The sequence below is a fragment of the Sebastes fasciatus genome, chromosome 9 (genome assembly GCF_043250625.1).
Source record: "Sebastes fasciatus isolate fSebFas1 chromosome 9, fSebFas1.pri, whole genome shotgun sequence".
NCBI classification, from domain to species: domain Eukaryota; kingdom Metazoa; phylum Chordata; class Actinopteri; order Perciformes; family Sebastidae; genus Sebastes; species Sebastes fasciatus.
Window position 1 is genome coordinate 10,556,453 of NC_133803.1, and position 27,246 is coordinate 10,583,698.

Sequence of the window (27,246 nt, forward strand, 5' to 3'; positions counted from 1 at the left end):
AGGAAAAGATGAATAAAACAAAACAACAAAAAACAAAAAACAATCGGGGTCTGTTAAACAATTGGAATAAATTTGAAATGTCTAAATAGTTTTTGCCAATTTAGAATTTTTGAGTTTTAAGTTTTCAATCACAGTCAAATATGTTTTAAAATCAGTATCTTTAAAAGTATAAAAGGAGGTTATTTTTTTTAAGCCACATCATTTTATGGATATAATATTTTGCTAAGATATTAATCAAATTAATTATGTAAAAAAACTGGGATTGTTAAAAGTGAGTAATATCCCAATATTTGTTAGTATAACATCTTTTTAAAAAATGTTTTGAGAAGGTTTTCTGTAAATTAAACCAAACAGAGGTATCATGAAGAGAATAGAAAGTTGAGCTTGTATGAGTTGTTTTTACATCCGGGACCTCCCGCCTGGTGACGTCACATGTAAACAACAGCAGCACTAATGGCCTGCAGCTCCTCCTCTCTCCTGCAGCACAGTAGCGATGTTACACATTAAAAACCGGTTGAAATACAGCCCTCCCGGTGTCGCTGCCGCCAGGCTGTTTGCCTCCGGTCCCGTCAGGAACCCCGTGGTGTTTCTGGACGTGGAGGCCGACGGTGAGCCTCTGGGAAGAGTAACTATTGAGGTAGATAGCTAGTTAGCTTAGCATTAGCCTCTCCTGCAGACTGTGGTGTCACCTGCAGCATGTCTCACTCACACCACTCACTCACACCACTCACATGTGTACAGAGGAGCTTTAATGTGATTTGTTTTATCTTGCAGCTGAATGCAGATGTAGTGCCAAAGACTGCAGGTATGTTTAACCATGTTTGTTTAAACTTGGCTGCTAAATATCAAGAGTTGTATTTGTTTAAGATAAGATAAGATAAGCTAGAACTTTATTAATCATGAAGGTAATTCTTGTGCCAGAGATTGCTCAAAAATACAACAAAATTACAACAAGTTCAAGTGTATCAAATAGAAAAAGTACTATTTCTAGCACCAGTGCCTAAAACAATAACAATTAAGTAAGATACATTTAGTAAAATGAGTAAATAAGATAAGTAAAATAAAAAAAAAAGATTTGTTTTTGTCTTTAGTGAATTACAGAAGTGAAAAACACTTTTCAAATTGTTCTTAACCGTTTTAAAATACATGTTAAGGATGATTATCAGACAAAATTACTGGTCAAATAATGATAGAAAGCAGGACTTTTTAATTCTACAAAGTGGCTCTCTGGTGAATATAAAAGGAAAAATAAAGATAAGATAAGATAGAACTTTATTAATCATGAAGGAAATTCTTGTGCCAGAGATTGCTCAAAAATACAACAAAATTACAACAAGTTCAACTGTTTATAAAATACAAGTGTATGAAATAAAAAAAGTACTATTTCTAGCACCAGTGCCTAAAAGAATAACAATTAAGTAAGATACATTTAGTAAAATGAGTAAATAAGATAAGATACTTAAAATAAAAAAGGTAAAGTAAGCTAACAAACAGTAAAATAAGTAATATTGCACATGTTGGACATTAATATTGGACATTAATATTGCACACAATGAACAGTGATATTGCACATGAGAATGTAAAAAGTAGTATTGCACATGATATTGATATTATATTTGTACTCAGTGTCCAGTGTTTTCAGCTGTCCTTCCTGCAGAAGGGGGAGGAGTTATACATTTACTTATTTAACGAAGTATTTAACTCTTCTTGACTTGTTATAATGTTAATTTAATAACTCATTTTTTACAGCAAACTTCAGGGCGCTGTGCACCGGGGAACCTGGCTTTGGATTCAAGGGATCTGTGTTTCACAGGATCATACCTGAGTTCATGTGTCAGGTAAGATTCATAGTGAAGATGGTGCACATGAAGTGTTTGACTTAATAATAATAATAATGACTTTATTAAGAACACAAGGAGAATGCGTACATAGCGTACTAAGTAAAAACAAACGCATACAAAAGTACAATAAAATATACAAATGAATACAATAGTAAAAAACAGGTCATACATGGCAACTTTTACATCAAGAAGAAATCAGCAAACTGGAGCAGCAGTGGCCCCGTCACAGTCTGGATGAGAGCCTTACCGAACTCTACTCTGGGTCAGCCAAGGCCAGAATAATACCGTTATCTGAAGCAGACAGCCTGTACATACATCGGTATATAAGGTTCCGTATTATGGCAGAGCAGGTGGACACCAACATTTACAAACATGTTGTCTGATGCTGTGTTTTCTGTTACAGGGGGGAGATTTCACCAAACACAACGGCACAGGAGGGAAATCTATATATGGGAAGACATTCAATGATGAAAACTTCAAATTAAAACACACTGGTCCAGGTACATCTCCACAGCTTCAAGTACACATATACTATAGACTACTTTATCTCTGTTTAGAGGACAACACAAACAACCAGGGCCTTCTGTCCATGTCCTCTTGGGAACCGAGGAAAAAGTGTCTTCCAATTTCATTTTTTTGTGATTTCCTAAATATTTAGGGTTTAAAGAAAATCTTACAATTTAGACTTTTTCAATTATATTTTTATTTTACAGCATGTCCACTGTAGTGGACCTCAGGACCATTTTATTTTAATAATTTTAATTTAATACCTTTGTCAATTTGTTGAATAGCAGATCGACAGAAAATGAATCAACAATTTTGATAATTAATTATTAATTTAAGTCATTTATCAAGCAAAAATGCCAATCATTCTCTGGTTCCAGTATCTCAAATGTGGGCATTTTCTGACGTTTTGAAAATTAAGCAATGAGTTAATAAAATAAAAATGACAAATGAATCTTTAAGGAAAATAATTGTTAACTGTAACTCTTGTATATTATGACGTGTATATGTCACTTCCCTGGCCTCCTAACAGTATAATATTCCAGGTTTATATCTTTTAATACAGCTCCCTCTCCACTAGATGGCAGCGCCTAATTTCATGCAGCACTAAAACCACTGGCTGTATGGATTTTGCAATCCCCAGGTGAATGACCTACTTTTAAGTGAGTCAACATGCACTAACCAAAATAACTCCCTTTTTTTAATAAACTTTATCCACTTGCTGATTATTTGATTTTAACGTGTAGCATTATCAAAGTTTGCGTTTCAGAAAAGAGAAACTAACACAGTTAGACACTGACTTGTGTCATGTTTCTCTTTTGCTCCAGTCAGGCTGAAAATGATGTGCAGTTAGTGATAAAAGGAGGTCAAGAGCTTGTTGACTGTATCACAGTTAATTGATTTACTTGTTGGATTTGTAATCTCTGCAGGAACACTTTCAATGGCAAATTCAGGGCCAAACACCAACGGCTCCCAGTTCTTCATCTGTACGGCTAAAACTGAATGGTAAATGCTTTGTACAACTTTTTAATCAGACATCTCATCTCTGCACAACACATAGTCTCACCACGTCCAAATCCAATCACTTACCAGTTGCTGAAGTCCCTTTTTGTGTCTCTTCTTTTGACAGGCTGGATGGTAAACACGTAGTGTTCGGGCAGGTGAAGGACGGTATGGACGTGGTCACCAAGATGGAATCCTTCGGTTTACACGACGGTGGTGTGATTAAGAAAATTGTCATCACCGACTGTGGGGAGATCAAATAACACCCAAGATCACACGAGGACTTCTGTCGGATGACTCGGTATAAAACCATTTGGTATTTGCTTTATCTTACATCATCACATGTTCATGATACTTTCCAATAGGAACTGTCACAGGTGATTCTGTTCTTCCATAAAAACTGATATTTTTACCGTTGATTATGATGTTAGAAGATATCTTCTAAATTTGAACTTGACCCATCTACTTTGTGTACAAGCACTGAATCAGGCAGTATCTAAAATGTTCTTATTATGCAATAACTTCCAATTTACTGCCTAATAAAATGGCTGTTTTCAGATTTTACTAGCTCTGGTGTGAGTACAGGACATTTGCTCTCATGTGCCACCGGCCCTGCTGGTTTTAAAGCTTCCTGGAAATGATCCAGCTGCTTTTTTTAGACGCCGGCTCTCCAGCGCGACCGACTTCCTGTCCATCAGAGCAGGATGTGACATCATGTGACATCCACCTACAGTGGAGCTGAAATATCACATGAATGCAGTTGACAGATGATAGAGCTGCAGACTGTAGTCTCATTGGTCACGGTGAAAGCAGATGATTTAATCTGCTGCAACCATAAAGGAACCTGAAAATGTCTTTAGCTTGTATGTGGGCTGCTCTTCCTTCACCGCTTCTTTATTTGAAATGCAGAGCGTCTGGAGGAGAGACGGAGGCTAGGACATGTCTGAAAGTCGGAGACTGGGTGGTGCTGTTTATCGAGCTAATACTTTATGAAAGTAAATAATGAAGCGACGTGAAAAAAAGCAGCCCTTGCCCCTAAATGAAACCATATGCGCGCTGACCTTCCACCGTTTGTTTGAATTCTCAGATTACATTGTTGCTATAGAGACTTCTCTGCTCTCGCTCTGTTTGAGCAAGAGATGTAGTAACAAACTTGATATAATTTGGGTCCCCACCCTCTGGTTTAGTTTTTAGTTATTTGGAATGCATGTCCAATATTGTGCATGGAAACTTGGCTCGAAGGACGGGCGGCGCTGCGGCCAACGTTTAGTACACATGCAACACAATGACATCTTTACAACTGGTACAAGCTGGTTCTTCTGCTGTAAATGTCTCCATTTATCACACAGCTCCCATGTCAGCTGGTGTGCTTTTTTTGTGTGTTTTGGTTTTCTCGTCCGCAGTTTGACTCAAAGTGTTGAAATCAAGGCCTGTCAGCTTGATGTGTCTGTTATCTTTCAGCACTTTCACGGAAAGTGAAAAACAACTTTTACAGGCTCCCCCCACCTCCCCTTCTGCGTTACACAACCACCATGAATAATCCATTAAAAACCTCTTTATCATGATCTATACGCTCAGTCTTGCGTAAGCCTTGAAAACTGGTATGACGATGAAAACATAGACTCTCTGTAATGAATATTATACAGACAGGAGCTCTCAGTAAACAATGTGTAGCTTTTGGCTGAAATCAAACTCCAGAGCGAACACCTCCCAGTTACTGGTAACAACAATTCAGCAAAGCACCCAAACAAATGAAACCACACAGTCCAAGCACTCCTAATTCAATATGACTTTTAATTCATCAAACTCGACAGCACTAAAGCACTAAAATGTTTTTCCCAACTAACAAATAAGGCACATTTTGGAATGCCGTTTCATGGACATGAAAAACAGACCTGTGGTCTACTCTCGAAACCATGACTGTCCTTGTTTCCCCAAAATCATCATCCTCCCTATACCTCACGCCTGTGTTCTGTCCAATTCAAAATATTACATTGTTGCAATGTCGCAATACAAACATCTCAAGTGATACAGACAATAATAATAATAATACAAACATAACTTTCCGAATTGACCACACAAGTGTTAACACATTACATTCAGTAAATATGTATTATTCGTAGAGGCTACGCTAGCGGTAAATGAAAATACTTCAAGACTAATACAAATCAGAAGTTGCTGATGTTAAAAAACAATATGTACTGTAGCAAACTACTGTAAAGTATTTAAATAAGTATACATTGCACAAAAATAATATTTCATTCAAAACCAAACACATGCACATGCAAACTCTAAAATAGTTCTTTGTCACACACGCTTTCTGGACAAAAGTATACACTCCCTAAACTACTAATAACACCGTAACATTTTATAATAGTTTCTTGTCATTGCTGCTTTAAGCAAACTACATCTCACAGTTTAACGTGCTTATACAGTGGTGAGTATCCGTCACTAATTAAGAAAAAGAAAATCTGCATGTTAACACAATATATATCTTCATAATATTGTTTACAAAATGAATACATGCGACTGTATGGATGTAAATGGCAGCTCATAATTAGTTACATATAGCAACTGAATAACGTTGTGGGTTATTCAACACTGATAACGTCATAAAACAAAACACAAAAATACAATGGCTTATAGTTGAGAAAGGGTATTAATTATGTACCAGCTTTTCTTTTTATAATACTCTATAGACATCAATATTTCCTTCTTAGTTTAACTTTGTTGCATATTCTATACAAAAAGTGTTGTAAAAAATCTTTCCATAAATATTTCTGCAGGATAACCCCTCAGATTATTGTAAAACATAAAGAAAAAAAACTCCCAGCTTTGTTTATTTCTCAGCAATAGGCCCTTCTTCACACAAAAAAAAAGCTTCAATATTGCATAACACTTTAAAAGAGCTACTATCCTCAATAATGATGGCCATCAAATATATACATAAAACAGTATCTTTGTCAGGGAAATAACTTGAGTTTTTGCAGATTGCTTTAAAATTTTCAACATCTATTAAGTGTTCCAAAATACACATCTCATTCATAGAAAATAACAAATTTGAACTGAAAAGGTACTAGAAAAGTCAAGTATATGCAATTCAAGACATTACGTCTGAAAGCAGAGATTTCTTTTTTTTTTTTTTTTTCAAATGTATTGTATCAACTGCTTCCATTGGCTCTTGATTTGCCATTTAAAATGGCCTCCTCATAACATGTCTCTGGGCGGAATCAAACTCTAACAGGATTTCTCTTTTTTTCTGCTAGAGCTCTGTGAATCACAATAACATTGTTTATGAGGTTAGTTCATAAGGCATCATTGGTATCTATTCCGCTAACTACAGCCACATGGTATGATGTGGACAGTACGGTTCAGATGTAAAGACCTGTTAGGTTGGTGTCATCACACAGAGCAAAAGAAAGACAATGTCAACGCTAAGACAAATTAATTGTTCCCAACTAAAAGGAGAATCTTTAACTTGGGATAATATAGATGCGTAAATTCCTTTTTTAAAGGGGCACTCCACCAATTTTACTCCTGAAGATCAGTTTACTCGTCACAGGGAGTATTACTCAGAGTTTGAAATCCGTTGTATAAAGTCTTCTGTAGCTCTGAAGGAGCTTTGTCAAGTCTGAGAAAAATAACCCTGGTGATGTCATCACGGTTATCTTATAGCTTGGAATCCATAGACTGTATATAAGAAGTTGACGTAGTCACTGTGACGTCACACATTGGTTTGCGGACTGCTGTTTTGAAGCCTCGAGTTCGGCATTTTGGCCATCCCCATCTTGGTTTTTGGTCGTCGCCATCTTGTTTTTTTTGCAACCAAATATGACACGAGAGGTTGGAGCTAAGTACAACTCAACGCTGAATAAGAAATTTTTAGGTAACCAAAAAGGTTATAATCAACTTTCATGAACTGAAAACACACTGTGAAAGGGTTAAAGTTGTAAGACGAAAACACGGACAACTCCCAGACCGGACAACGCCGTGGTAGCGACCTGTCAATCACAAGGTAGCCACGCCCTAAAGCATCCCCTGCTTTAGTGTCTATTTTACTCTAAATGCACTACAATGTTTACTGAGGTAATAAATCAAGTGAGAAGTAGGGTCATTTTCTCATAGACTTCTATACAATCAGACTTCTTTCTGCAACCAGAGGAGTCGCCCCCTGCTGGCCATTAGAAAGAATGCAAGTTTAAGGCACTTCCACTTTGGCTTCACTTTTCAGACCCTGGAGTTGCCCACTGTTAGAGACACATTTTTAACAAAAAGCCTCCGTTACAAACTGGCAGTGTAGAGTTTGAAAGATTACCAGGCAGGGGAAGTCTACTGAAAGATGCTACTGAGTTGCATTATGGGTAAGGTACAATAGGAGCCAGCGTTTTGGAGCTTGAGCCACACTAGGAACTAAAAGTATGGATATCTCTTTCTCTGCATTGATTTCGACTATTCTTTAGTGTCTCTTGCAAACTTCCCAACTTTGTGGAACTGCACTACTAAAACATCGGAGTGCCCCTTTAATTTTTCAGATGGAATTTAGCTAAATTTCCCAAAACTGTAAGGTACCATAATCAGCCACTGCAAACTCTCCCGCTAAGGCGAGAGACCATGTATATTTTTTTACAAAACCCACGGTTCCTTGGATAAACATAACTACAATAGATTAAAAAAACAAAGAGTGAGGTCCACAGTTTCATGCGCGACTCCGTTCTGTTGTGAGGATCGACTAAGAAATAACATCATTGTGGATATTCCATGACAACAGACCACAGTGGGATTGTTATTGCCAGCTGGAAATGCTGTTTCAGCCCGTGCCTCCAACTCGGCAAACTGCGTTGAAGCGAACACCAACCATGCCAGTTCAAACTAATAGAGGAACTGGATCATTTTTCTTGTCCTTTGTCACATCTTGAACCTGCATTAAACTTACTATACATCACCACATGCACATATACAGCCCCATCGCTGAGCCTATCTCCACATGTCTTTTTCCCAATTTCAAATGGCCTCCTATAGTCCTGATACTTTAGAATGATTTCAATCTTTTTTAAGGCACATACAGTATGTTACAGTATAAAATATACTCAACCAGCTTTTATAAGGCTAGAAATACAGTACATATAAAATAGTTCACAATTTCTATAACAAGGTTCCTTGAAAGGCAGGTTATATTAATTTCCTCTGTAGTGCTTTAGGTCTGCACGGTGATATATGTAAACAGGATGTGCACTTCTCTTCCTTTAAAGACATTGGTTTATAATATAGTAGGCACATACTGTATAATCATTCAAAATAATATAAACTTAATTCATCATCACTTTCAATATATCCTTGAATCTTCAGCACCACTGCATCACAGATCAGCCTAACCTAAATTCAATCTTAATGTTTCTCTCAACCGACCTGAAAATCATTGCAGTTCTCCAAAACATCACCTCCCTCTAGACACTCTTTGCACTGCAATCAGCTGTTGGACATAGTTTTTAAGGGTGCAAGCTCTTGGAAAAGTTTCCATTTCGCTTCATTGACTCCACTAAGGCTGCCAGGCATCAACTGGCACTTAAATGTCTTTCACACCACCTCTCCTCAATATTTTACTAATTTGTGGTAAAAAAAAAAAAAAATCTAATCAGGCTTTACATGTGAACAGTTTAACCCCTAAAATCAAGTTTTGTAATGCTAATCTAAATGTGGCAAGCTTTTAATTTTTTTTTCACGTGCTTTGAAAAATGTAATCAACACTAGCGAGAAACTGTGTGGACCATAGACTGTATAAAGATGGACGACATGACAGCTCCCCAAAAGTGAAGCCAAAACATCTCGTGGCTGGCTGCGGTATAGGTCATAAATCTTGCCTCCTCCATCTTAGCGGATGGGACATAGGCCAAACTAAAAAGTACATGTCAAATTAATTTTTCCCAAAGATTCTGTCATTTCAGGTAGTTAGATGAATGTTCAAGTGATCATTTTTCTGATAAGTTAGATTTTAATTTGTTATTTGATGCTACAAAAAGGGGGCAAAACCGTCCATCTTTATATAGTCTATGGTGTGGACGGTAAGATTATTGTTTCTAAAACTAGTGTTGTTTTCCCACAGCTCCTTCTCAGTTGACCTTGTGATTTGAAATTAACACATTAACCTACCTATCTACAGTATACCTATCTAATAGATTATCGAGAATTTGCGTGGCAACAAAAATACTCTAGGGAAGGGTGAATGAAACCTTATCGGTTATCAACGCACCAGATCTAAACGAGGAGCGACTGAACCTACAGTAGTTTCTAAAGACACGTGGAAGCAGTTACACAATAATGTGATATACAAACATACAAAAAGAAAAAAAAAACATTTCTCTATGTCCCAGTTAAAATTCAAATTGCACACTAGACAACAAGAAAATAAATAGGCCAAATGTAAGCTAGGGATGTATGGCACATTGTCCCTCAGTTAATTCACAGTTAATAAGATGTGCTGTTGACCCTAATACGGCAAGACATCAAAGGCCTCGAATACATTTATACCATCATGAGTGGCCCTGGGTTAAACGTTCGTCACATTACCACACACTTCACTTGGCGGGGAAATGGAAGGCAGATCTCTGTAAACACAAAGCCAACAAACCCCAAGGCGAGGTAATCTATTGAGACCAATACTGTCAGTGACACCATTGACATACATGCCAATTCATCAATACACGATTCGTTGTTAAACATGGAGTTGGATCAATGGGGTTATGTGGTTTCTGATACAAAAAAGTCACTGATTTTGGCAAGATTTTGCTATTGATGAAGAACACTTTGAGAGATTGATCCTAAGTTAACATGTTCCTCTCGTTCCTGGATGTAATCTTCAATACTGTCATTGGAAAAATGACTAGAAATCGGTGTTCCACGGGTGGTTGAGAAGAAGTACAGAAAGGATTAGAGCTACTGTCTATAGTTGAGGTTTCTGAGAGACGGAGGGGAAGACGTGAGGAGGAAAGGACGCCACGTTGTGTGCAGGGCAGGGATGAGAGAAACCTGGATGTGAAGGGAGGAAGCCGTGATGGAAGATGAGCGATAGGACTCGGGACACAAAAGTTGCTCTTGACTCTGAATGAAGATGATTATTGCACACGGCGGCAGTAGTAGCCCAGGACTTTACATTTCTCGCACAGGTGTTGCGGGTGCTCCTTACTCTGGTCGGAAACATCCAGGCCGTCCGGCTTCTCTAAAGGTCGCTGAGGATACAAACAGAGAACCAATAATGAGTCCTAATAAACACTGAAGAAAGCAGCAAACACATAAATCTCTGAGTTATGCAAGCAGTTTCTTTGGCATCAGATTCAACTCAGCTATACGCCTTTGGCCTCCAACATTGCGCCCATATTCTTCAGAGACCAGACGTGTACTGAACACAATTAGTTGCAGAGATATGGCAACACACCATCAGCTCTGGAAACTCGCAGCACACTTTAACAACCTGGGATTAAAGAAAAAAGATCCAGTATGCATTTGATCATGATGACCTGTGTGGAAATATCAGCAAACTGCTACGGCAATGGCTTTCTTGGAATCATTATCGAGGACGAAGGGAACCTATCTGGGCCAGCGCGTTTCGAGGTTATTTTAACAATCTGTCTGGAACATTTTTATTTCTCATCTATTGTTCTTTTCTTGTTACAGCTTTTTTTTTTTTTTTTTTTTTACAAAACCGCTATTTATTCCTTTAGGTCTAACTAAAGGAAACCAGGCTGCCATGGGTCACTTCAAGGAGATATTTCAATCGTCCGCTAATGAGTCTACCAGGAAGTGTTGAGACTTTACTATCGGCGAGTCAAAGACATTAGGTCCTTGAGGAAAGCTGGAAAATCTGATGTATATTTTATGGGGTCCCCTAAGTGGTTAGACTGGGTTCAAGCCCCTCAGTGTGCTGCAGGAATCTTCCCTGTTGAAGTGTCCTTGAGCAAGAAACTCAAGCTCAATCGACTGTAGCTGAAGCTGCAGTCTGAGCTCTTTCCATTTGGAGAAAGTTAAAAGAGAACGTTCCCCTACAGCGATATCAATACCGTACAACTGTATTTGGTATGTGTGTTTTGCACAGAAGCAGGAATCGGATGAAATATTTTTAGAATTGTTTAAATCAAGGGCATAGTTTTGGTTTCAGGGGTGTTGTTCTTCTAGCAGACAAAACAAACAAAAATATTTATGTGTGAATGTGATTTTGTGAGAAGTTATTTAAGTCTTCAGTAGTGAAAACACCCGGTCACAGAAAGAAGTGGCACAGCAGAATTCATCGCTGCATCTTCATGAAATAGGCTGTGCTTGAGGATTGGTGATGTAGTGACTACTCTCAGGCCTAGTTAGTGAGCTGCTGTAATTAGTGAGCTAACGGCTAATGCGCTAGCAAACCTAGAACAGAGCTCCTTTCTATTTTCTCCATACTGTGGCATTTATTCTCTCATGGCATTTATTTCTCAGGATTGTACATCATTTCATTCAATAAAGAGTAATTGAAGTGGGTAAAAGAAAGTTCTCTGAGCTAGCAAGCTTGCTAATTGTCATTTAAAAGCGCTCTATACGATATCCAGAGCATTGATATAGCAGCAAACAACTATTTGCTATGTAAAGATATAGAGGAGTAATGTCTACCTGAGCAGAGAGTGAAGTCGCTCTCCCTCTATGTGTGTTGTAATCAGAGCTTCGCCGCGCTTTGTTTACATCGCCAGGCCGGCCGTGCATACTTTTAGTGCATGTGAACGTGCCCCACTGGCTAGCTCACGACCGCCGCTCTGCACTGCTCTCATACGAGGTTGCAGCTGATAAAGCCGTCCAGACCGACGGTGCCGTTGCGAAAGCATAGCACCCACCCTTCGGTTCCCTCCCCCCGCCCCCCCAGGTTAACACTGTTAGCTCTGTCAGCAGTGTTGCCTATGTTTTCACTGTTAGCACCGTCGGCTCAACTGACGCCATGTTGAGAGCCGTGCGGAGGCAACAGAAGTCCTTCCACTTTCGCATTTAGCACCTTTAACTAGCTTTAACTGTCAGTTAGCATGTTCATTAGCTCAATCGCTAAAGGGTCAATTGATTGAAAATGACCATTCTTCTTTTGTGAAGGAGTTCATACTCCGACAGAGAAGGGTTAAATAAAAATGGATGGAGCAACACAGCTAATAAGCCACGTTAGTTTCCTGCATTTGACGCTTCATTCCCTCAAAGGTCAGCACTCTCACAGCGGCTTGTTAGTGATCAACGCCAACATTCATATGTCAAAGTTCACAAAAGTTAAACTCAGCAGAAGATTTGCAACCGAATCCCTGAAATGTTACACTTTTAAAAGCTGATGTGACCAGCTGTGATAAATCAGTGAGTAAATCAAACTGTAGACAAAAGTCTGATTTTGAAAAGTAAGGGGGACTTGTCCCCATGATACCCAATGGAAATTATGGCCTTAGTTTAAACCAAATGCACCGGGCGTCCAAGAAATATATTTCCCACGTAAGGGGGACAAATATTTTATGCATGTGGATGGGATTGGAAAATACATATTCAGGTTATTTATGGGAATCCGCAGGGCGGGAGGGAGCCGTGCTGAGAGGCTGAACTCTTTGATACTCGAGGACACAGAGGTTAGTGGTCCATTTCAAACGCTGACAGGGGGGAAATATGTTAAGTGGGTGACATTGCAAATGCAGGGAATTTGCTTGCCTGTGTGTAGCTTTGCCACAAGACACAGAGACACAGACAAGTGAGGTTTTCTCACCAGTGAACTCCATGGAGAAAAAAAATGCTTGCAGTCTTCCGCCCATGCTTTTTAAAGAGTCTAGTTAATATTCTTGGTTAAGATCTCACACTGATGAAGATGCAAATGAATAAACAAATGATTTGGAATAAATGAAACATTAACTTTCCATTGTCTTTGAATGTTGCGACCATAGAAATAGAAGTAGAATGGACATTCCCATTCAAATCAACGTAGCAGGATGGTCTGATGGCGGCGGCCATTTTTATGTGTACCGTTGCCATTGCGACTGTTGTAGCGGGCTAATTTCCATATAAACTAAACCAACTTACGGCAAGTCGCAGACTCACTGAGGTGAGGTTTTGCAGTAACGACTAAAACGAGCAGTGGAGTAGTAAGTCACATTATGAAGTATAGAGAGCCAGAGTAAATGAGTAAAATTGAACAACTTCATGCTTCATTCACACACTCTTGTCATAGTATAGGATAGCACATTGCTATCGCCAGATGAGTAACTTTGTTCGGCGAAGTGGAATTAGCAAGCTAGCTAACTAGCGGACAGCTGACTAGTAATCTAGCTAGCTAATTCCACCATGCTTTAATGCTACATTGGTTACAGAAAATTAGCTGAACAGCAGGCTGGTGGCCAGTGGCGGCGCTGCGCTGGGTTTAACGGTCCCACCAACACTGATGTGTGTTCTGTTGTCACCATAACAACTAACAACAATCGCCATTTAGATTTTGTACTCGTCAAATGACCACGGAAAACAGTTCAAAGTCAATTCTACTCCTATTCTATTTCTATGGTTAGTGTAAATTTGTCGAGCAACTTCCCTTTCCTGCTTCACTTTGTGTGTGTGTGTTAAGAGAGTGGAACATGGTCAGCCGAGGTATTCAGAGAACGAGCAGGGCCTCGAGCTGTAATCCTAACTTTATTTCAGGAAGTGGAATTGGAAGAATGTGGAAAAGCATAAATATTAAAAGATGAAGTGTTGAGGGTAAATATATCTCCAGCAGAAGAAAACAGAGTGGATTCTTTCTCAGGCGGTCCATCTCTTTAGTCAACAAGCTGTGAGGAAAACTCAAGGTTAAGCCGAACAGACAGCCCACCAGCACGTTAATTCCCTCTGAGTGTTTGCTGTTCGGAAAAACACTTCACAGCATCTTGGTTAATATGATTTCACTTTTTCTTGTTATTGAATGTGAGAGGAATTTCTGCAGCTGTTTGCCTCAGTTACCTCAGAGTTAGTTTGCGTCTGTGAGACATTAATAAAGACATATTTGTTTTAAAATGCGATGACATTCAGCTAACAATCCCAAACTTTTATCAGTCAGGAAATGCAATTAGTTTATTCAGTGTTGTTTTATTACCAAAGAAGCAAAAGCAATTGTTATAGTGGTATGACTTTATTTTATTTTAATGAGGCCATCTGGCATATCCTCAAGACAATAAGCAGCCACGCAAACCGGAGTCTGGACTCTGTTAACTTCGCTTGAGACGATTCAATCGACCACTTGTATTTAATGTTTTTTACATGAAGACATTACTGCAAATTCTCAGAGAGTGGATGTTATACTGCGGGTACCTGTTTGTGTGGGTAGACGTTGATGTGGCATTTGATACATTCTTGTCCCATGTTGGCCCAGGAGTTGCCACTCATCCACTTCCTCTTACACTTGGGGCACTTGTACTCTCCGAAGCATCTCTTCTTCCCCTGGTAGGGTGTGAGCCCTTCACCTTTGGGTCTGGCCTGTAAAGAACGAAGCGCGGTGAATAAAATGTATGCACATGTTGGGAAATTATTACTTTTAAAGGTGGGTAAAGTAAATCAAGAGATTTGTTTCTAACACAATATATATGTTAGAAAATAAGTGCTGTGAAAAGACTGTGAACTATGTAGTGCTGACTCGTGTAGTTAGACCGAAACGGCCTGAAATCATGGCTCGATGATGCACTGGAGCCATCCTTAGCAGAACCCCAAACACTATATAAGCACATAGTGCTCCTCCCACTCATTTGTAAATTACACTCATCCCACAGCGTATAGTTTGCTAGCAGTGGTGTACTGGTCATCTGGTATACCAGGACAAATCCCGGTGGGCCGTCAAATTCCATTAATTTTTTACCGGCCGTCTGTCTTTCACCAGCACTCTTTGTGTGCCTGTCATTCGAGGTGCGCATGAGAACATGCTGCATGTGTTTTCCCAGGGTAAGGCTCACTGGCCAATCACAACCAAGTTAGTTAAACTTGTGCTTATGTAATAGGCTCCGCCGTAGCCTACTTCGTTGCTACTGTTGCGGCTGTAAAACAGTAGGTAAATTGTTTTGATTGACACAACCCCCGTGAAATGACTCGTTTCACTATCAGAATTTGATTGATTCGGTCTGATAACATTTGGTCTAGAAGAGCCGCACGATTGAATTATTTTATCCCCATTCAGGTTAGTATAGGGTGCACATGTGTGTTAATATTCTGCAAAAGTAGTGTGCAGCAATGTGAGATGGCCAGTGTCGTATATACTGTAACTTCCATGAATGTATAAAGAGAACTGGATGCAGCTTTGTAAGCGGGCTCCCGTTCATTCCTATGAGAGTTGCTCAGTGGCGCATGAAGCCAAAACAGGCTTGACTCCAGAGTAATAAAGTACCCGGATCATCCGGCGATCTTCCGCATCCATTGGGCCCATAGAGCAGGCGCACTAGTGTTTCCTTTAACCCCGCCTCCCAGCTCTCGCTCCAGCCTCGGTCTGGGTCTCATTCACATGAACGGAGGAAGGGAAATAACTCTGGATTCAGCTTTAGTGCATTTTACAACTTCTAAGACCTAATGATTTAAACAAGGGCTATTCAAGTGTTCGTCCTGGGAAGTTGATTTACCTAAAAAGAAAAAAAATTCTGCTGAGTTACAGACGTCTCTTTCCCAATGTAAGTCTATGGGAAAAAGTCTTTTTGGGCCCAATGGCATCACGTGACAGACATGGAACTTGTAGTACTACCGTTTGGTCACTACGGATATTTGTTTCACATCCTGGCGCTCTTCCTTGTTTTATTCACATTCAAGTTAGCACAGGTCTAAACTGGAAGAACATTCTGCAAACTTAGCATGCAGCAGTGTGAGATGGCCAGTGTCGTATACTGTAACTGTACATATTATGTAATCAACCCTGACCAGTGATTGGGTGTGGTTTCAGAGCCTTCAGTGGTCATGCCCAAGGCGTTTCAGAGCAGAGAATACAGCCTATTTTTTTTTCATGATTTTAAAACCTAATTTTATATACTTGGCAATTTTTTTTAACCTTTCAAATTTGGCTTGGTGGTTATTAACACATTTTTTGTGCTGGGACGAACTCGGAACACATTTTTTGGCTTGGTACTTTAACATTCTTGACTTGAGTGCAGAAAGTTTTTTTTTTCTGGGTTCAAAATGACATTTTTAAGAGATCCTCTTGGACAATAATGGATGTTGAGCTTTGACAGCAGGGTGTGTCCATCCTTGTCGTGCTAATATATCCAGCTCCACCATACAGCACACTCCTACACACAACTTTGGCACAATATGCGGTTGTGTAATTGACATTTACTTCCATTACAGCTGTGTTAAATTACTCCTCTGATTCTCATGATGATTACAAACAGTCAGTCAGGCATGAAAAAGCACTAGCCCAAGGGCAATATTGTTGGGAGGAGCCGCTCCAATGACTTCATGTTGGCAACTTTATTTAGGCCGCTATAACTGCATTGGGGGAAAACACTCGTTTTTTTTTCCCTTAAAAGCATGCCACAAACAAATGTACTGCTGATGTCATCAAAAGGATAATTCACAAACTCCTCCGCCCTGCCAAAATAAACTCAAATGTACACTGATTTGTAAGTTTGTCAAGGCTCGTCATTATCAATTTGAAGCTCCGTCATCAAAAAAAAAGAGAAATGATCCCAGAACGTGCATCTCTAGTGACTCATTATGACAGTCATTATCAGCCTGGGCCACTCCCATTTTGCTAAAGAAAATCCTTCAATTTGGAAGACAAACATTGGAAATGGAGCACTGAGGAATTGTGTTATTTTATCTCCAACTTGATACATGCTTTCATGCACAGATGGACATCTGATATGACAGAAATAATCTTTCCAGGAGGTTAGGAAAGTCTCAGCGTTCAAAGTGAAATCAGACCTGTCCACTCCTGATTCTCCTGCAAACCTGCAGATTGTTTTCATAATCACTTTTAACGTTAGCTGCAGATTTTTAAGGGATGTTGGGGGTACGGTACGGGGCGGTGAGAGTGAGAGGAGGGGTACAATTTATATCCCTGGTCTTCCCTTATTTTGTCCCAGCCCATGTGTGAGTAATAGGAACTTTAATCAGCAGCATCTGGCGCTGTCCTTATAGACGTCAGCAGTTTGCATCAGTACCAGCGAGCCGACGCTAAATACGAGCGGCTGTGCCTCAATCTGGCCCCTCGACAGCATGACCTCAACCCCACTGTCAGCTTTGCATCTCCCACCGTGACAGCACACTGCCTGGAAAATCTGACTTCTGCTGGCCTGCAGCACACCGGTCTATACGCACTGACAGGGCTGTCTTGATGCAATCAACGGGCAATCTCGAAGACAATGCCATGGCAACATTTTGTTTGGATGCTCTCCTACCAAATCACCTAGTTACAATACAATCATTCTCACTCTTAGAAACCCAAATGCCAAAAATACAGTACTTTCTAGGTTTCTGCTGTGGTAACTAACCACTATTATATCTAATAAAATGAATCAGACTAATTTGAAGTTTAATGACAAACTATGAGGAGAGCGCCAGGTGTACTACCCAGGAGGTCTAACCTTAACCCTCGTTATTCATTAGGGAATGTTAACATAGTTAAATTTCCAGTTACAGTTGTTTGTTCGAATGCAAAACAATCTCTCCCTGATAACTGCAGCCAGGACTCAGCAGGACAGAAACGGCACTCATCCTCCTCATGACCATTCCTCTCCAGCTCCATGCTGTTTCCAGGGTCCGGCCTTGGCCTTTGGCTGCACGTCACGCTTCGTCCACAGCTGAGAGCTTTCAGATTAGATCCAACCCTGCTTGCAATCAATTTGAAGATGCTCCTGATGTGCACACAGCAAATGGATTATCTGTCCAGTCCACATGAAGAAGGAGATGTAATGTTGACAAATAGGCTGCTCAGTTGTGTCCAAAAGAGGTTAATAGAGTTTTCAAATACAAAAAGGTGTATAATAAATTTAGAGTTGAAAGGTTATTTGATTAATCGATTCAACAATTGTCAGAAAATGACTTTTTTGATGGTAAAAAAAAAGTATTTTTTCTAGAAAAATGTCAAAAATGTGCTGGCTTCATCTCCCCAATTTGAGAATTTGAAGCTTTTCTTTGTCTTTTATTTTGGTAAACTAAATGTCTTTGTGTTTAGGACTGATGGTCAGATAAAAACATAAAATCCTGAGGTCGCAGCCCGATTAAAACTTAAACTTTATTTATTTATATAGTGACTTTCGTGCAAATTACTTTTGTATGTAAGAGGATTTTTGTAGGACAACCAGGAAGTTAGAATCGCATGGGTTACCTCGGCAAAAACCTAATGGGATTTTCCCATTGGGTTTTGGATTATTGCAGAAAATAAGCTCTGAGGGAAAAAAAAGTTTATGATACTAACATGTTTAGTTCCGCAAGATAATTTTCAGAAATGAACACCACTGATTTTTGAAGTGTGAATGCAATCGGCAGAAGTAAAAAGCTAACGTTAGGCTAAACCAACTACACCACAGTCGCATGAACACGAGTATACACAATGAGGTTGTAAAGGCGTGATGACGTTTAGTAGTATCGTTTAGCCACTTGTTAGCAACCGCGTTTTTTTAAGAAAAAGGCGGTTGAAGACTCAAAATTCACGAGTGGGATATTTACTGACGTATTTTATATTGTAGAACAAAACGTTAAAATCTCTTCAGCTTGTGATAACCACAGACCTTATTTCAACCATCTAACTAAAAACCCATTAAAAAAACATGCTAAAATGCCGACTCATTTCCTGGTTTTAGGACTTATTCCTGCACCTTTCTAATAATACAATAATACAATGAAAATACAACAACAGAACAAAACAAAGTGAAAGAGGGTCGATGAAAAAAGATTAAAATATTTAAATATATTTTTAATGGATTAAGATTAAAGGTGGGGTCGGTAATGCAAAGAAACTATAGCAAGAGTACACAAGATTTAAAAAATGATCCAACTGATAAACCCAGTCCAGTGTTGCCAACTCTTTTCCAATGAAAGTAGCTAGCAGCACTAGCTCCAAAACTCCCACAATCTAGCGAGAAAGTCGCCAAGTCTGCAACACTGACAGTTCGTCGCTTCAGGCTTCCCTCCAAAGCCACTACCCTAAAACTACCATCATGGACGTAAACAACGAAAATGATTGAAAATGAAAAAATAAAAATGATTGGACGGGCAGGACGAATACTGGATATTTATATTTCTTCTGGCAAGGACCATAAACACTAAAAGCTGCCTCCCTGTAGGTCTTTTGACTGTAAATAATTTTGAGTAACCTCGAATGAATGCAGTTCATACAGTATATTGATTAATATGTAACTTGTAAGTTGGTATAAATGCACATAAAACAAAGCATTGAATGAACCAATTTCTTACGTAAAATATATTACCTCTGCCTTACATTTAGTTTGCACAACTGCAAAGTCATCCAGAACCTATTTGGACATTTGGAGTCATAAGTCTGAGCATTATACTCACATTGCGGTCAGTTTGTTTTCAGGCCATTGCAACACTTGGCCTCTCATGGAGGTCTGAGATGAAGAGCGAGTTTTGGTTCTGAAGTCATAAACTTAACAGGCGCAGTTAGCATTGCACATTCCAATGGATGCCCAAACACGTGGGAACCAATGTCACAATAACATCTGGACTGTTGTTGTGCCACCACTGAGAAATGTGACGTTAGATTCAGGACAGCAGCTAATGAAGGAAGCTTTGGGGGTTCTTCACTTACACACAGTGTGCAGCCGATTACAAATCAAAACCCCCGGCTGTAGAACAACTGAGCAAATGTTTTAGTTAGGCTTGATTTCCAGGAAAATAACCACGCTTAGCCGCCTTTAAAGCAACATTTACAAACCATTCACAACACACACAGCACAATGACTTATTTAGTGGAACTGCGTCATCACTCCGCACAGCGCTCTGGAGATGAGCCTGCACGGGAGGATGTGTTTTGTTTTCCTTTTATCTCTACAAATAAAGCCATTGAAGCTGGTGCAAGTGCTAAATGGAAACATCTGAGCCATTTAGAGCGTTTTAGGTGTCCGTCAAGTGGAAGCAAAGCTTTGAAACGGCGAGTCGGTCGATGGTGTCCGTGCCGGGAGATGGCGAGCGGTGTTTGTCATATCACTTCGACAGTGCCGGCTTGCATTGAGTCAATGTTTGTTTATGTCCCCGAGGCTACAGCCCTGCGTGTTCAGATAAGGGTCAGTGTGTGTGTGTGTGTGTGTGTGCGTTGAGGGACAGTGTCCATAGAGAAGAGCTCCGTGACCACAACTAGTTGACCACGTCCTCCTTCGGTCCAGATCACAGCAGGGACTCATCATATCGCACACACACACACACACACACACACACACACACACACGCACACAAGCTACAGGTCAGTGAACTGTTAAATGAAGCATATACACACATGTGATAGACGCATTCAGTGATGCAATATCTACGCAAAACACGGCCACACACGTCTCTCTCTCTCCTCTTGTCCACTTTAACACCCAGACATAAATGCACAAACACACACACACTCAACAAATTCCACATGCACCGGTTTTCATACACTCTCGAGACGCAACTGGAAAGTCTCGGCGCACTGTTTCCTGCACTACTCCCACTCACCCTGCTACAAGGACACAGATCATTCTTTGGCTTATATCGTAGGATTAATGAGCTCACAAACTGCATTAAGTAGAATAACAAGAGACCGTAAAACAGAAAGGGCGACAGTTATGAGACGGGAGAGAACAAGACGAACACAAACAGGAGAAAGCTCATTACGATTGTGAAATAATTAACGTGTGAGCTGGATGTGAAACAGCCTCCTGCTCCTCTGGGATTCTCTAACGAATTGGGGTCTAAAAAACCTGCTGTTATAGAATCAGACTCCGAACACACGGAGAAAGAGAAAAGTGGACAAATACCACAAGTTGCTCGAGCCAACTGTGGAGAGACCCTCCAATCAGCCCCTCTCAGGAGGGTGGAGGACGGGAAGGAGAAAGAGAGAGAGAAGGAGGAGGAAATCTAAATCCAAAGCAGATGGCCTCCATAGGGGCAGAACACCAGGAACACTGAGAGCCGTCGTAAAAACGTTGCTCTGCTTTCAATTAGGCCATACATTTCAGAGACAGGGAGGGAGAGAGAGAGAGTAGGGGAGGGGGGGAATAAAACACAGCGTTAACTAACCGCTGTAGCTCTCGCCACAACTACAGTGGATTGGACTCATTATCATGTGGAGGAATGCGGATTCTCTGGGGGGTCGTTTTTTAATTTTTTTTTTAAAGACGCATATGTTGTACAAACAGACCGATATTAGGAATTCGAAGCAGGTAGATTACCGAACTGGAAGAGGCGCGTTTAAGTGAGCGATCCCGGTCTAGACGACACCCACTGCGATGTCTTTAAATTTCAGGGTAATTCAGGTAATACCGTGAAATTGATTACAAGGTATGCAGCCCAGGCATCCGACTCTGAAATCGCAGTTTTTGCCACAAAACCATCTTGACATTCTGCTCCACTTTAAATCATAGAAAGCTGTCTATTACTGACCACTGGGAGGAAAAAAGAAGTGGTCCAGACTGTCTGAGGCCTAAAGGTGATCTCGCATTTGTGTTGATCGTACATTCCAGGCTAAGAGTAATGACCAGTGGACAGACACCAGACGCAAACCTGAACCCTTAAGCCTCTGTCTCCAGCAACGGGATACGTTGGTTGTTAATATTAGACGTCCGTTCCAAGCCAAACCTAAGAGGAATCATTGCTACTTTCAAGGTTGTGGATATGGGATTTCATACTTACTCGACATATTAGGGGAGACGTCTACCTACAGTTGATCTGGGCTCCACAGTCGGTCCACAGACAACAAATACGAGGAGACGGCGCTGACAGTAAAGCTTGGGGTTTTTATGCAAATGCTACAGTACATGCCATTCAGCGGTTTGTCTGCCTGCCTCTATGAGAAAACAAGGGATTTGGTTGGTAAAACAACATTGAGGCTTTGGGAAAGGGTTGGTAGTAATTGTATGCAACCACTTTTATGGTCTGGATTTGGAGAGCAGGGTCTTTGTTGGCAAATGCAGCTCAGCTATATATGAATAATGCAGAGTCTTTGGGTGTTTGAAATGTCTTCATAACATTTGAAAAGAGATGGTTTGTTGAAAGAAAAATACAAAAGCGTTAAGTGCAATATAAAGGAAACAAATGTATTCTTTGTGTTCTGTAACGCCTCACGTCTAAGCCAAGAACTCTTCCCCCCAGTACACAGACTCGTTGTTATTTATGTAAGATTCGTCTGCATGATTCGGTGTTCCCATCACTGCACCGTAGAGTTGCATGATCACTGACAGCCAGACAGGTCAATGAGTTACAGCATATGAGAAATGCACTGTATGAGAAAAAGCCCGAGGCTGTTTGTCAGACCACACCAGAAACGCTTGTCGGGTCATAATACTTTAACGATACTTGGTTTGGGTTGACCACATCAAGGCAATTCCGATGTGAAACATGAAAAAGTCACATACTTTCACACATTAGGTTATCTGATGTGGGTTTCCTATCCACATGGCACTTAGAAGAAAGAAAGAAAACCAAAAAGCACTCTTTGACCCTGCTCTGTTTTGTCGAAACTGTTTCTTTAAAGGGCGCCTCCATCTGCGTTTTTTTTCTCCATTTTTATTTCAAATGAAAACGCCCACTCAGCCGTTAGCAAAAAGCAGTGACGTAGGTTAGCAAAGTAAGCTAATCGAAGCTAATCGAAGCTAATCAATAAGGTTATATTGAATAACGTGAACGCTAGCACTAGCTGAGTCAATGTTAGCTGTGCTAAGTTTGGATATAACTGAAAGGGTTAGTTAGGATTTTTTTGTAGTGAGGTTGAATGTATACTCCCACGTTGTGCAAGGTTAAATTACTGTTTTTGTGAATGTAGTCTGGTGGCTTTGTAGAGAGCGGTATGACGGCTTCAGTTCCCCGTCAGAAAGGGCTGTCTGATGGCGTGGAAAAGCAGCTGTGGACAGGAGCAGCAGAAAAACGTATTCTAGCCCCTAAAAGAAATCAATATCAGTTTAAGTTTACGCTATATTTCGAATATTTTCACCACTTTAACTCGCCATCAGACAGCCCTTTCCGACGGGGAACTGAAGCAGTTGTATCGCTGTGTTCAAAGCCACAAGACTCCATTCACAAAAACAGCCAATTTAGCCTTGCACAACACGGGAGTTACTGGTCTACCGCTGCATCGATCCGTTAGTTAGTTTGTGTTATCGTGTGACTTTCGGATCGAAACTAACGTGACGTCCACACAGCAGTATATTGCTTTGCTTTCATGCCAGTACTCCCATCTGCCGCTCCAAACTAGGAGCATGATGACTGCCATCTAAGTTATTGTACATAATACACTGACCATAAGGATGTATATTCTGTATCATGCAGAAACCTGTCAGGTCACATTGGAAAAAGTTTAGAATGGTTTGGGAAAATAGTATTTTGACGCTAAAACAAACGTACTTTGACCAAAATTTGAATGTTCGGATTTGAATACATAAAGAACACCAATGGGAAGCTACGAAATGATATAAAATTCTCAAAAGAAATCCACAAATAAAGAGCACGCCCTTTAAATCATCGTATCCTTGACCATCACTACCCGCGTTATCTGACATCACAGCGACTAAAGATCTGAGGATGCAGTCATCAGAACTGAGGGCCAAGTGCAGATGGCCGCTGCTTCAAGTCCCTCACAAGAATGACACTGTCACCACCTCAGCTGTGTCTCACTGCACACAGAACAAGCTTTTTTTTTATCGGCTGTTTCCGCTGCTGGACTAAACAGCCCCGACTCCATGCCAAAACCTCAGCCAGGTGCATTATGGGGACTGTTTATCAATCCCACCATGCACTACAAGCTCTAAATACAGCCACTGTTTTCTGTGGCGCTCTCTTTTTTTCGCTGCCATCTTTCTCACCTCTCTCTGTGGACGGCTCCTTTGCTGGTGCAGCTGTCTCTTTCTAATGCTTGTAAAAGAAAAGTGTCCGAGGCTGAAAGTGACGGGAGGAACAGGTGTGCTGTTTAAGTGATAAATTTGTCCTCACGCGAGTACAATGCACCTCAGTTTATAACAGCAATCTCCCCCCGAACAGGCCGTGAAATTACTGAGTAAAACACATATGTTGAACACAGTCACATGCATTTAACCCGAGTCTACATTTTGTGACTAATAATTACACTTAAGACGTCATTGTGCATTGCATGTGTTGCCCCTTTTAAATGACTATATTAGTGACACTTTTGTATTTAAGATCACCACGTACAAATTGACTTCCTAATCGCTCTTCTCAAAACTCTCTCAGCCTTTTGGAAACAAATGCAGAGTTATTACAAAGCAAAGCCATGTTTTTCAAGTATCCAAGATAGAGCTGCCTTAATCCTGGCTCGCTGGCACAAGCCCCAAACTGCTGGGCTGCTCCCCAGCGTTCCGTAGCGCTCCGATCACTAGCTAGCATCTGGAAACCATCAGTGTAAACAAAGGAGCAGCGGAGGAGCTCAGGCCCCGCTCTGCCTCTCTCTCCGCATCCCCCAGGACATCACTCAGAGAGCAACACAAGAACACCAAACCTGTGTGTGTATTGCATTTCTGAATGCACAGTGTGTCCGTGCACATATCTGCGTCCGCTCTTGTCTTCATCTCGGGGATCTTTATTTGGTTTAGCTGCAGTTCAGAAAGAGATAGATTTACAGATGGAGCGGATTTGGTTCAGTCCACAATGTTAGCTTTGAGTCTTTTTCGGAGTTTTTGTTTGGTTTGCTCATTAACCGTAGCATTTCTGATAAGACTTCTAATTGCTTTAATGTGGTTTCGGTTAGCGTGCTAGCCTTAGCGGTCTGTCTGATGCATGCTACGAGGGGGGGGGGGGCAGGAACCTGGCTGTGGTTTCAACCAGAACTGGTTCTCCTCTGTGAAACATCACAAAAGATCAAAGCATCAATCACGCCTGATCCTTCTCTGAGACACGACAAGGAAATATTTCCTGAACGTTTCATAATAGTGTTTCAGTAACCATATATCTATTAATCATGCGGTTTGGTCTTTTACAGTGCAGCTGAGAACTCCAGAAATGTGGTTCAAGGAGCTTTTAAGCACTGAACCTCACACTTAGGCAAACTCTATGGTGCTTGTAAACACACACCACAGAGGAAAGCAGGGTTTCGCAGTTGTGTCTGCAACCTGTTACAGCATGAATGTTTTCACCATGGATGTGGTTTTCACTTTGCTCATTGCATTTTTTGCATTATCCATTTTCCTGAATAGATAATTAGACTCAGTTTTAATCGACAAAATGTGCACGTGTGGCTACGGGGCTACATATTTAGTGAGATACTTTAAACAACAGTGACTTATGTCAGCCATAATGGTGGAGATCACTGTGGCTCGTAACTGCCTCGTATTCCTTCCGTTGCTTCACAGCTCCACATCTACTGCTGAGATAAGCGTGATTATCTTGCACAGTTGTCTCTAAAAATAAACCTCAGCATTACATAATCGTGTATTACACATAACCTCAATCACACACACTTGTGTTTGTGCCAGTGGGCTACCTCGGGGTCTGAAAAGTGAAGCCAATGCATAAGTGTCTTAAACTTGCATTCTTTTCTAACAGCCAGCAGGGGGCGACTCCTCTGGTTGCAAAAAGAAGTCTGATTTAATAGAAGTCAATGAGAAAATGGTCCTACTTCTCACTTGATTTATTACCTCAGTAAACATTGTAAACATGAGTTTATGGTCTCAATCTCTAGTTTCAAGTCTTCTTCAATACAGCATGATGTTCATTTAGTAAATTATGGTCCCATTTAGAGTCAAATAGACGATAAATGCAGGGGATGCTTTATTGGGCGTCTGATCTGGGAGTTGTCTGTGTTTTTGTTGTAAAACTTTAACACAGTGTGTTTTCAGTTCATGAAAGTTAATTGTTACATTTTGATCATCTCAAAAATGCCTTATTCAGCATCCAGTTGTACTTATCTCCATCCTCTTGTGTCACTTCTGGTTGCAGAATACCAAGATGGTGACGGCCAGAAACCAAGATGGTGATGGCCAAAAACCAAGATGACGATGACCAAAATGCCAAACTCTAGGCTTCAAAACGGCAGTCCACAAACCAATGGGTGACGTCACGGCGACTACGTCCATTTCTTATGTACATTTGTGGTCTATGGTTTGTGCAGACGCTAACATTTTTACCACCAATGACACAAATGCATTCATTTATCCTACACACAGAAACGTTTTCTCACCCAGACACGCAGTATAACCCCGAAGTCATACATTGTTCGTTCCGACAACATGAAGAAGTGATTATTTAAACCCTACTGTTATATAATTTAGACGGATATTATTACATAATCTCAACCTAACACTGCCGCCTATTTTCTAATGTAAAATGTAATCTGCCTATGATATAATCTGTGATCCATGTCCATGATTTCTATATTACTTATAGTAGCTAAATTTTTTTTTTAAAAAGGTGATACCTCAATAGATATTAAAGCTATTTAAATGTAGTGGTCACCTCATTCACTGCAAGCGTGGTGACAAGCAGAGAGCTGGCACAACAGTGCTACTTTCAAGAAGCTATTTGTAACACTTTCCTCTGACGGGGTGCTAAATATGTATATGTGCATATAAATCTAACACTTCAAAAACACATTGACATGTAAACTGTAAATCTATAATGTGCAAATGTTTTATGCATTGATAAAAAACACTCACCGACAAAGATACATTGTTTTTTTTCTAATATTCGTCAGCAACCGGTATGTGAGCTTATTAGATTTCCCATCACTAGTCGACTAGCACTCGTCTCAACCTGCTCTGCACCCATGTGGGTCAGG

General features: G+C 40.4%; 2 protein-coding genes and 1 long non-coding RNA gene across 4 annotated transcripts in view; 1 reads left to right on the forward strand and 2 right to left on the reverse strand.

Annotated features, from left to right (window-relative positions):
* LOC141773870 (uncharacterized) overlaps window positions 1–27,246 on the reverse strand; it is a 143,462-nt gene that overhangs the window by 8,443 nt on the left and 107,773 nt on the right. The window lies entirely within an intron of this gene.
* On the forward strand, window positions 426–27,133 carry ppifa (peptidylprolyl isomerase Fa). 2 transcript variants are annotated; one of them, XM_074646011.1, is made up of 7 exons: window positions 426–637; window positions 775–805; window positions 1,750–1,838; window positions 2,245–2,341; window positions 3,275–3,350; window positions 3,475–3,648; window positions 26,409–27,133. In XM_074646011.1, the coding sequence occupies exons 1-6, from the start codon at window positions 494–496 to the stop codon at window positions 3,608–3,610; spliced, it is 573 nt and encodes a 190-aa protein (XP_074502112.1). In that variant the 5' UTR covers window positions 426–493; the 3' UTR covers window positions 3,611–3,648; window positions 26,409–27,133. The 2 variants fall into 2 exon arrangements, with proteins under 2 accessions (XP_074502112.1, XP_074502113.1); XM_074646012.1 differs by having other exon boundaries at window positions 482–608.
* zcchc24 (zinc finger, CCHC domain containing 24) overlaps window positions 5,122–27,246 on the reverse strand; it is a 48,228-nt gene continuing 26,103 nt past the window's right edge. The window contains exons 3-4 of the mRNA XM_074646009.1: window positions 14,658–14,822; window positions 5,122–10,570 (exon numbers count right to left, since the gene is read on the reverse strand). Of these exons, the coding sequence (XP_074502110.1) occupies window positions 10,457–10,570; window positions 14,658–14,822 (279 nt within the window). The 3' untranslated portion in view covers window positions 5,122–10,456. The remainder of the gene's footprint in view (window positions 10,571–14,657; window positions 14,823–27,246) is intronic.

What these genes read in the sequence shown, in the direction of transcription:
- ppifa (XM_074646011.1), top strand. Translation starts at nt 494, where the DNA reads ATGTTACACATTAAAAACCGGTTGAAATACAGCCCTCCCGGTGTCGCT. An exon ending in TGGGAAGAGTAACTATTGAG is followed by an intron (nt 638 to 774) that starts GTAGATAGCTAG and finishes TTTATCTTGCAG; the next exon opens with CTGAATGCAGATGTAGTGCC. An exon ending in TGTAGTGCCAAAGACTGCAG is followed by an intron (nt 806 to 1,749) that starts GTATGTTTAACC and finishes CATTTTTTACAG; the next exon opens with CAAACTTCAGGGCGCTGTGC.